The sequence below is a fragment of the Calliphora vicina genome, chromosome 5 (assembly GCF_958450345.1).
Source record: "Calliphora vicina chromosome 5, idCalVici1.1, whole genome shotgun sequence".
Classification (NCBI taxonomy): domain Eukaryota; kingdom Metazoa; phylum Arthropoda; class Insecta; order Diptera; family Calliphoridae; genus Calliphora; species Calliphora vicina.
In genome coordinates, this window is record NC_088784.1 from 79,078,151 (window position 1) to 79,090,128 (window position 11,978).

Genomic DNA, 11,978 nt, shown 5'->3' on the forward strand with positions numbered 1-11,978 from the left:
GTATCGATTGAACTTGTGAAACATTAATTCGATGGACACAAAACATGTAATATTATGTATTAAATGAAAAGTTAAGTTATACAGCAGTTCACTTGCTTAAGATATTTTCAGAAATATAAGTTGTTTATTAGCAGTGAGTGAAAATACAATGGAATCTTTTTCTGAAACAATATTGCGTAATTAAAAATGTTTCTATTAAAATATAGAAAAAACCAATAGAGAGACCCCTTATATACAAAATATTCCACTACCAATCAAACTTACCGAACTTTTCATGTCAAAATTATTAATCATAAAAATATTTTGCCACCAGCTATCACGACAGGCCAAACAATTCGGATCCATGATTAATCTTGTAAATGAACCATGTTCGTTATAATAAGAGATATTAGCAGTAAATATTATTACAAAAACTAAAGAGGGTAGATATCTAAACAAAATATTAATTAAAATAATAGAAAATTAATTAAATTCCAAAATTAATGAAACCCCTAACTTACCGCAAATATCGCGAAACAAGCAGACGCACAAAAACATGAACACAATCCATGAACGATGACTTAGGCGTTATGTATTGAGACTTTTCGAACTTAACAAACATCAAGAGACCACTCAAAACAAAAAACAATTCCAACCAAACAAATGCATGAATGAATAATTTTGTGCCCAATTGACTCCAAGTTGTCTCTAAGTAATCGGGATTCTCGAGGTGGGCGAATTGTACAAGTAGCGAATGTTCGAGAATAATTAGTAGACATAAAATTGCACGAAAGCCGTCTAGAAAACTCAAATCCATGCCAATGTCACTTTTGTTGGCCACCACCAAACGTTTGTAATTCCGGTATATAGAAAATGATGTCAGATATCGGTCAACTGTTAAAGACAAATTGAAAGTGAAATTAAATGAATGCATATAATAAATAGTTAGTATGAAAATACTCATACCTTTATCATTATGTTTAACTTCATAATATTTGTCATCAGGTTTTAATTGTTGGGCTTTTACAATGCCATCATATATGGATGAAATTATATTCAGCAGTATTAATATGATGATCACAAGTATAGTTAAATAAAAATAAGTATCTGCAAAGAAATATTAAAAACATTTGTTTTTAATCCACACAAATTATATTTGGATATGCCGAATCTTATATATCCTTCACCCAATTTTGGAAGTAGTCCTAACATGGAGGCTATGTTCAAATATGGAACGATATACCCAAAATACATGTCGACAATTCCATGTCATCGTACGTGCCATTCGTACACCTATATAGTGGAATAGATTTTGCAGAACTAAAAGTATCTGAAAAATAATTTGGTCTTTATGTTCCATTCAACAAGTAAGAGAGCTATATTCGGCTGTGCCAAATCTTATAAAAAAAATTTTTTGTGAAAAAAATATTCGGGTTAAAAAATATTTTTTGACCCATTGTAGGTCCAACTTACTATGATCTTATATACGTCGTTGCAATGGTCTTTGAAATATCTATCATTAGATATCCATATTGTCTACATTAATGATCCAGTAATCCAGATATAGATCAAAAATCGAGGTTGTCCTGGTTTTTTCCTAATATCGGTCCACAAATGGCTGAGACCGATTTTGCTGATTTTAAATAGGAAACTTATAGAAAGCATGTCTGACAGAATTATTGAAGATTTGGACCCCGAAGATATCTGGGGTCTTCAGAAAATTGATTTCAACAGACAGACGGACAGACAGACAGACAGTTCTGCGGTTTCATCTTCTTCGGAACATTGCCGACAATTCTCCCGTATATCCGCAATGTCCCGAAGAAGATGAAACCGCAGAACATGTCACATGTCCAATCCTTTATTGGGGAAACCCCAGAGGAGAGCTGGACCGCAGTGAACACGCATATAAGCGGCATCCATAAAGCACTTCGTGAAGCAGAGGAATGGCGACCGTTAGAGGACCGCTGACACGAGTAGCAGCGAAAGCTACCACCCCCGCGACGTAATATCTACAGACAGTCCCGCGGGGTGGGTGAGTAGATGGAGGTGGTTTTAGTCGGTATGAATCCGACATACCCAATTCGGGACCTGTGTAAGGTTTCCACCTCCAACCTAAAAAAAAAAAACACAGACAGACCGACAGACAGACGGACATGGCTTAATCGACTCCGCTATGTATAAGGATCGAGAATATATGTATATACTTTATAGGGTCGAAAAATTACATTGTGGAAATTACAAACGGAATGACAAACTTATATACATATGTATACCCTTCTCACGAAGGTGAAGGGTATAATAAATATCGAGCGAAATAAATTTTGAAAAATTTCCGAATCGTGAGAGGCATTATTTTTTCTTAATTTCTTATACTAAACCAAATATTTTTCCTTTACAATCCATCATATTTAAATAAAAACAGTCTTCGGATGATTTTATAATAAATAAAATTTAATATAGTACGTGACATATCGTTCGTGACAGATTTTTCTCTTACATTTTCTGCCAACAAAGCGTCATATGCGGGAAGTTTTGCATTACTTTTTTAAATTTGAAAAAAAGTGCCGTTGAAGCACACCGATGGCTCACCAAAGGTTATGGTTAATGTGTTCCATTTGTTTCAACGAGCGAGCGATGGTTTGTTCGGTCCAGAAGTGGTGATTTTGACACGCAAGTAGGGTTTGGGGTCCGGGAATTCCCGTTTCCCGGGAACTAAAATTATCCAGGAAACTCCAAACCCTACACGCAAGACAAAGATCGCCCAGCCCAGCCAAAAAAATTTGAAGACCAAGAATTGGAGGCATTACTCCATGAAGATTGTTGTCAAATTGAGCAAGAGCTTGTGAAATCATTGGGAGCTATTCAAGCAGCAATTTCTAATTGTTTGCGATCACAAGGATTGATCCAAAAACAGAGAAATTGGGTAAGATACGAATTGAAGCCGAGAAACCTTGAAAGACGAGTTTGCATGTCCGAAATGATTTTGGAACGGTATAAAAGAAAATGATTTTTGCACCGAATTTTTACTTGCGATGAAAAATGGATCCATTACGATAACGATAAAGCCAACCAGCCGAACCGGCCAACCAGCCGAATCGGCACCAAAGCCAAATATCCATGGCTTTAAGGTAATGCTCTATATTCGGTGGGAGCAGAAGGGTCTAGTATGAGAACCTGTACCGAACGCAACTGATTCATTTGAAGCGAGCATTTGGCGAATACGACCAGAATATGCGGCCGGACATGCAACGGTAATATTCCATCATGACAACGCTAGGCCACATTATGCAATACCTGTTAAAAACTATTTAGAATGAAGTGCTTGGAAAGTTTTGCCTCACCCGCCTTATAGTTCAGACCTTGCCACGTCCGAATACTATTTGTTTCGATTTGGAACAGAGTATTCGAAATTGGCTTGATGAGATGAGCAGTTCTTTTGGTTCAGTGTCCATATGCAGTACGCTATCTCTGACATACGCTTCACTTTGGAACAGTGTATCCGAAATTGGCTTGATTCATTCTTAGCCTCAAAAGATGAACAGTTCTTTTGGCTCGGAATCCATATGTTGCCATAAAGATGGGAAAAGGTTATATCTAACAATGATCAATAAATTGAATAAATTTATATTGTACAAATGTTTCAAAATAAAAGCTACAAATTTTAAAAAAATCCTCATTTTAAAAGTTTTTCAGAAGTGGCGTCTATATGGGATCTATGCTCAATGTCTGCAAAATTTCATGATATTACCCCCAATAATTGTTGTGTAGTGGATAGTAAAGGGAATATTAGAAAAGAAAAAATAATTGTTGCTATTTTGCTTAGATGTCTATTAAAAATTACTTGCATATCTTTAAATTTAATGCTAAAAAACATATGTACTTTAGCTTACCTTTTTGTCTGCTTTCTTTAGGATCCATACAATAACTGACAAAAGTCTTTGTACTTAAATTATAGTTGTCCAAATATTTCTGGTTAATGCATTCATGAATTTCATTGTGATACTGATAACGCATGGTATGATCCAATGAATTATTGTGATATTGTTGAAATATTTCCGTTTGCTAAATAAAGAAAAAGATAAATAGTTGCAAATTCAAGTTTATCTCTAAAATATATCGGTATTAAGAAACTTACCTCATTAGTTAAAAAACCTTTATCTACATTTATTTTATTTTCATTATTTACTAGAAAATCTTTACATCTTTCCATGCACACACCCCGAAATAGATGATCATGACGGTACTTAAATCTATTTGCACTTATTAACTCAATTTGTTGCCATGTTAAGGAGTTATTGTCCGGCTGTATTTCCACATACACCATACAATATTTAGCTGGGTACGCTAAAGGTTCAGGATCATTACGATTTACGCAGTTCTGATAATTGTCGAATTTATATAAAGCTGGCATGCGCTCATACTCAGTGACTGGGTGAAAGAGAAATTATTAAAAACATATTTTATAAGTAAGTTAATAATGGATATCTACTCACAGTTCTCTTGAGCTTGACAAAGTGTGGAAAAAATTAATATAACTTTTACAATTTTGAAAACAGGGTTGAAATTTGCGGTTGCCATGGTATGAATTCTAAAGTAAAAAAGATAAAAGGAAGGAAATATAGTTGTTATATTTGCATATGCTGAATCTTACTATCAATATATTACGAACACCGATTTTTGTGCATTTTGTATTCAAATATTTATGTAGTTCATCCGATCAGGATGATTTTCTATTACAAACAAAAGCAGTGCATAGTGGGGTAGAATCAAAATTTTTTGGAAATAAATCTGGCATTTCTATATAGCTGGTCCGATCGGGATAAAATTTAACGTGGGCGTAGCCAAGGAGTATTCGAGTTTAAGATATTAAAATGGGCCATACAAATGATCCAGTGGCGGCGCTAAAATTGATATCAAAATTTTAATAGGATTGCAAATATTAGGAACAATTTGATCCACATTTATTCCGAGCTATATTGTTTTGTTTAGATAAGTTAATTTTTGGTCTTAAAAAAAAAATTTCAAGTCAATATCTGAATTAGATTCAAAAAAAGCCACATTTAGCTGGGAATAAATGTGGATCAAATTGCTCCTAATATTTGCAATCCTATTAAAATTTTGATATCAATTTTAGCTTTAGAAACTCAATGAATATGTAATAAAATCTTTATTTATTAACAAAACTCAATGAAATTTTTAAACGTTTTTTATGTTTGTCATTCTAAATAACAAGGTGTAAAAAAACTTGTCAAAAGGTCAAAGGCAATCCCGCAATTCATAAAAATTGGAGCGAAAATCCTAAAAATGGTATTTTTTACAATTTTGCCTATGTGTGGACCCTCATTTTCTTCGGGGCTGGGAAAAAACTTTGGCGATAAATAGGGAACACATCAAGGTTTCCAAAGCAGCTTTTTGTTTTCTGATTCCAGCTTGGGAATTTTAGAACATGTGGCCAAAAGTTGAATTTTTAATAAAAAATTAGGTCAAATTCCGAAGGTCGTAGGGGCGACATATTTGAAAAATTTTACATGTTTTTTATGCCAAAATGTTCTCCGTAAAGATACCTTACAGAAAAACATAAAATTGTTATATGTTCTTAAAGAAAGTTAGTTTTTAATAATAAAAGAGTTAAGTCACCTATTCGCCCAAAAAACAGCAAAAATCTACTATTTTTTTAATTGAAAATCGTTTATTTTTGGATCCATAGTAGACATTGACCTCAAATCGTTTGTATATTATTACTAATTTAGCTGTCTATCTAACAAAACTAACAAATTCGAGTCCATTCGGTCCAAAATTACGCCCTATATTTTTAAAAAAGCGGGCCAAGGTATGGCCAAATTTTAAAATTTTAATTTTTAAATGCCTATAACTCGAAAATTGGAAGAGATAAATAGCACACGGAAGCATGTTTTTTGAAGACCTAGCCGAGCATTTTTCAAAAATATTAAAATCTTTGAAATTGGATGGGGAAAAAATGGCACGTGTTTAACAATTTTACATGTCGAAGGTACCCTACTTTGAGCCCCCATTTTAATAATTTAAACTCGAATGCTCCTTGGCTACGCCCACGTAAAATTTTATCCCGATCGGACCAGCCGTTTAGAAATGCCAGATTTATTTCCAAAAAATTTCGATTCTGCCCCGCAGTGTTACAATTTTTCAACAAGATCGGTAGAGAACTCTCTGTGTTAGAAGGGGTAAAAATTTGACATTTTGGCCAAGCAGGTGTTTTTTCTCATCCATGTAACTTATTACCTATTGTTCTTAGCAAAATGTGTCCCGAATAGTTTAGATAGCTATTTCTTCAATCTTTCGAACAAAAAATTAAAAAAAAAAGAAATGTTTAATATTTTTTTTCCGAAATCAAAAACTTTTTTGATTTTTTTTTTTCAAAATGGGCCCTTTTTGTCGCAAAAGAAAGCTTAAATATTTTCCTGGTCGCTTAGTGGGATGCTAGTTGGGTATCTATCAAAAAAAATGTTTTGTAACTCAAAACATACAATTTTTGATTTTTTTTTTGCAAAATCAAAAACTTTGTTAATTATTTGTTTGCTTTTGCTCAAAAGAATGCTTAGGTCTACTCCCTTTAGACCTATTTGGTCGTTTAGTGGGATGCGAGTGAGATATCTATTAAAATAAATATTTTGTAACTCAAGAGATACAATTTTTGACTTTTGAAAAAAATCTTTTTGGGAAAAATCTATTTTTTTCCAAAATAGGCCCTTTTTTGGTGCAAATTTCATCCCAATCGGAAGTTATTGATTTCAGAAGTTGGTTCTCTTGATATGAAGTGCCCCATATACTTTTGTATACTTCCACGACCAATAGTTTCATGTGGAATGCCAAAAACATGTATTTTTATTTTATTGAATAAATGTCTGAGGATATTGAGTTTTTCATTTCTCTTTCCAACATTGCTTAATTTAATTCGGTTATTGTTGATGAATTAGTAGCATAAATTTAAGTAAAGGCACTAATCGGTTAGGTTAACAGATTTAAGAATAACTAGAACTCGATTATAATTATGTTTTTACAATCTTCAACATAGAAAATAGTTTGAACCGTTGATTTTTTAATAACAACAATAAAATGTTGTTCCATCTAATTAAAAATTTATAATAGCAACTTTTATTTATTGAGAACTTTAGAAAAATTAACAAAACTTTCTTAACTTTCTGCTTTCAAAAGGTGAAGAACCAAAGTATGCGGCAAAATCTTTTGTTATATTTGATTTAAAATTTTCACTGATTTTAACATATTTTTACAATTAAAAAGCTCAAATATTTGCTACATTAAATACACCTGATACAGATTATCATAAATTTAATTTGTTTTTTTTTTATATTCCAATTTCTTTTACATTAATTGAATATTTTCGCAAATTTGATTTTATATTAACTTTTTTTGTCCATGTAATTTATTAGATTTTGGACAAAATATTTTAACCGGTTTGTTGTATTAACGTTTTTTTTACATTTATTTTATTCGAGTTAATGTAATTTTCAATATTTTTGATTTAGAACAGTTTTACAACTTACTTGTGTTGCGTTTTTTTTGTGTAGATTGATTAAGCGCGTATGAAACTAAACTGATTACTTACTACTGCTTAAGAAACTAAAATATAATAATGTTTTTCTATTTGTACTTTTCTTATTGTTAATTATTTTTGTAACTATATTTATAGATGCTGGACCTCATTATATATAGTTGATCTTGAATACATTAGAAGTTTTGCTATTAAAATTTGTATGATATATGCACACTGAGAGAAAACATTTTATAGTTTATAAATGTAATTATCTTTAAGAAATGAAAATCCGATATATAAAAAAATTCAAGTGGATTTCTTTAAATTTATTCCGCGATCTGTAAATATAGGGCAACAGAGGAGTGTTATAAACGAATATTATGTGACTAATCCAACTCTATATATTAAGAGCAGGCGCGGAGTCAGCTAAAGAGTTTTTTTTTTGGGGGGGGAGAGTTTTTTTATGTTTTCAAAAATTTTAAATTACTATCATCACTTTAAGAATGTATTGGCGAATCATAACTGTTCAGAATACTTAAATTAAATGTTGGCCTGGCCAACATCGTTCTCAAGTAAATATGGACTGACAAATATCCACCCAAACAATGACTTTTACGAGATTCATTTGACGCTCTTGGATCTCATATGGATTTGTTGTCGCACCCATTCAACCAGAAATGGGACTCATCGCTGAATATTATTTTGTAATGAAAATGTTGCCCGAACAGGCTGAATAAATGACAGCCACTTCGGCAAATGTAGCTTCAACAATATGGTCAACTGTCAAAGTTCGGAAGCACCTATTGGAAGACCTTGTTTTGTTTCAAAATTATTTTCATTATTTTGTTTCAAAATTATTTTCTCTAGAACTACTTATTCTTAATTGCTTCTGTTGAATAATCTAATCTTTACGAGAATTATTTTTAAAAAATTCATACAAATTGAGTTTGGAAATTTTCCCCCTGGGATCCGAACCTGAGTATGAATATCAGAGACATCAGAATGTACCAGCCATAGAGCAATACACATAGAGCGGAATCTAGAAAAAAATACTCAAAATATTCATACATACATACGTGTGTTGTTTTCAAATAGTTTTTTTTATACTAATACATTCTCTCCACTTAGGTTTTTGACAACTGAGTTAGGTCTTTGACAGCAGAGTTTCCTATCTATGTGTATTTATCTATAATATCAGGATAAAAGGAAAATAGATCCACGATCGGCAGAGAAATATTTATTTCAATTCTGCCAAATTTTACATAATATAAACAATTTTGTTTTTCGACGTGTAAAATAAAATTATAACCATAAATTATAATCAGATATACATACGTGTCTCCATAAATATTATAATTTACATTCTCAAAACACAAGTAATAAAGTTCATATTAAAAAGAGCCTATTTGATTTTTTTAAAAAATAAGTGTACTTATGAACCCGCTGTCCACAACAGTTTATGTGGTGTTTGCACTATAAAGGTGATATTTTTATAATAAAAAATATTTAAAAATGTATACTACTTGTTGTAATGTGTTAAATAATATTTTGTTAACATAAATAAAAGTCCACATGAAAAGTTTAAAATGAAACACACATTGAAGTGATGTTTTTGACGTAATGTCAATTACACAATGTTTTGGAGCAAAGCAATATAACTCAGTTTATAAGATAAATTTTATTTAAAATACTATAATATATTATAAATTATTAAATTATGTTGATAATGAGAAAATAATATTCCCACACCCACTTTATTCTCATCTACTCATAATCGATTTAATGATGATAAACCACTAAAAAACCTTGTGATCAAAGTACAAATTGTAATTTGAAAGATAATTTAATATCATTTTATAGATATTTTATACAACAAGATCAAAACTTATTGAAATTGCTTATAAACGATTTTTTTAGCCGCCATACAAATGTCCTCCGGAATAGGATTTAATCCATAGAGAAACATAGAGCGGAAACTAGAAAAAAAATCAAAAATGTGATTATTTTGAGTATTTTTTTGTTTGATTTTTTTTCTAGTTTCCGCTCTATGCTTCTCTATAGATTAAATCCTATTCCGGAGGACATTTGTATGGAGGCTTAAAACAATAGAAATAAATCTGGCATTTCTAAACGGCCGGGATAAAATTTGAATTGGGCGTAGCCAAGGAGTATTCGAGTTTAAATTATTAAAATGGGCCCTACAAAGTAGTGTACCTTCGACATGTAAAATTTTTAAACACGTGCCATTTTTATGTTTCCCATCCGATTTCAAAGAATTTTACATTTTTGGAAAGCGCTCGGCTATATCTTGAAACACATGCTTGCTATTGCTATTTATCTCTTATAATTTCCTAGCTATAGGCATTTCAAAATTAAAATTTTGCCATACCTTGGTCCGCTTTTTTAAAAATATAGGGCGCACTTTTGGACCGAATGGACTCGAATTTTTTTTGTTAGTTAGACAACTAAATTACCAACAATATACAAACGATTTCAGAGCAATATCAATTACGAATCCAAAAATAACCGATTTTCAATTTAAAAATTCAAAAAATAGTATATTTTTGCTGTTTTTTGGACAAAAAGGTGACTTAACTTTTTTTTTTATTAAAAAACAACTTTCTTTAACCAGGCAATTCCCATACCCTCGCCAAAGGGAGAAACAATTTGTTTTTATTAATTATAGTTTTTATTATTTATAGTTTACACTATAAATAAGTTTAAAATAAAAAAAAATATAGCTAGTTGCGATTTTATAGCGGGGTCACCAATAAGTGACACTGGGCAGAGAAAAAATAATTTTCTAAAAATACTTGCTGATGTTGTTAGCCTGAATATCTAGCAGTATTTATTAAAAAAAATGATTGTGATACTTAACCGTTTGGCATTTTTATAACAACTTATTTATCATAAGACACACACCAGTATATTAATATCAAAAACACTGCTTAAAGATTTTTAAAAATCCCTTAGTTAATAAAATTCTAGCGTTGCCAAAATAAAATCAGATATAAAACAGGATCTTGTCTGTATATAAATAATATCAATATTTATCAGTGATATCTGTTTCTATGTTTAAAACTACCGTTAATCTTTGTCACCTGTAGGTGACACTGGGAATTGGCGGGTTAAGAACAATTTTATGTTTTTCTATAAAGTTTCTTTACGGAGAACATGTCCTATTTTTCGAACATGTCGGCCCTACGCCCTTTGGAAGTTGACCTATTTTTTTACCAAAATTTCAACTTTGGGCCACATGTTCTAAAATCCCAAAGGTAGGATCAGAAAACGGAAAGCAGCTTTGGAAACCCTGATATGTTCCCTATTTATTTATAAAGTATTTTCCCAGCCCCGAAGGAAATGTGGACCCTATAGGCAAAATTGTACAAAATACCATTTTTGGGATTTTCTATCGAATTTTTAGGAATTGCGGGATTCCCTTTTCCCACTTTTGACAATTTTTTGTACACCTTGTTATTTAGAATGAGAAACTTAAAAAACGCTGAAAATTTCATTGAGTTTCGCTAATAAATAAAGATTTTATTACATATTCATTGAGTTTCTAAAACTAAAATTTGTATCAAAATTTTAATAGGATTGCAAATATTAGGAACAATTTGATCCACGTTTATTCCGAGCTATATTTTTTTGTTTAGATAAGTAAATTTTTGGTCTTACAAAAAAATTTCAAGTCAATATCTCAATTATATGCCACTTTAAAACTCCATCCTTCAAAAATATTTATTATTTATTTCAAATATATATATTATACTTTTTCATACTAAAGAATTTGTATAAATTTTCTTAATGTGAATATTCATGTTTTCTCGTATATTTGACAAGTAAAAATTTGGGTTAAACACATTTGAAAGATATTAATATCTATTATTTAAATCAGGTTTTATTTCTGAAATCGCATGATTTGTTGAAAATTTATTTAAGAAATAGTTTTGTTTTTTAGTTTTTTGGAAAAAGTACCTTTTGTTCTGCGGCTCCTCATATATTGTTTTAATATAAGAGAAAAATCTGTCGCGTACGGTATGTCACGTACGATATTCAATTTTATTTATTATAAAATCATCCAAAGATTGTTTTTATTTAGATATGATGGATTGTAAAGGAAAAATATTTGGTTTAGTGTAAGAAATTAAAAGAAAACATAACGCCTCTCACGATTCGCAAATTTTCGCATATCTCTACATGTAAAGGGTTTTTCAACAGGGAAGCTACAAAAATAGACTGATAGGGACAGCAAACGACGCCATATTTTTTGGCACTCTTTAGACATTTCTCTTCAGTAAGGTTTGCCATTTCATGATGGAAAGATATACGAGCCAACAACGAGTCGAAATTATTAAAATTTACTACCGAAATTCGGAGTCAGTGTGAGTCGGATTTTTATCGAAAAATCATCTTCAGCGATGAGGTTCATTTCTGGCTGAATGGCTTCGTCAATAAGCAAAAT

At 31.2% G+C, this 11,978-nt stretch overlaps 1 protein-coding gene across 1 annotated transcript; it reads right to left on the reverse strand.

Annotated features, from left to right (window-relative positions):
- Positions 1 to 496: 496 nt before the first annotated feature.
- On the reverse strand, positions 497 to 4,560 carry LOC135961401 (uncharacterized). Its single transcript, XM_065512900.1, has 5 exons — positions 4,476 to 4,560; positions 4,118 to 4,410; positions 3,873 to 4,044; positions 946 to 1,086; positions 497 to 873 (listed from the first exon to the last, which is right to left on the reverse strand). The coding sequence occupies exons 1-5, from the start codon at positions 4,558 to 4,560 to the stop codon at positions 497 to 499; spliced, it is 1,068 nt and encodes a 355-aa protein (XP_065368972.1).
- Between the last annotated feature and the right edge of the window lie 7,418 nt (positions 4,561 to 11,978).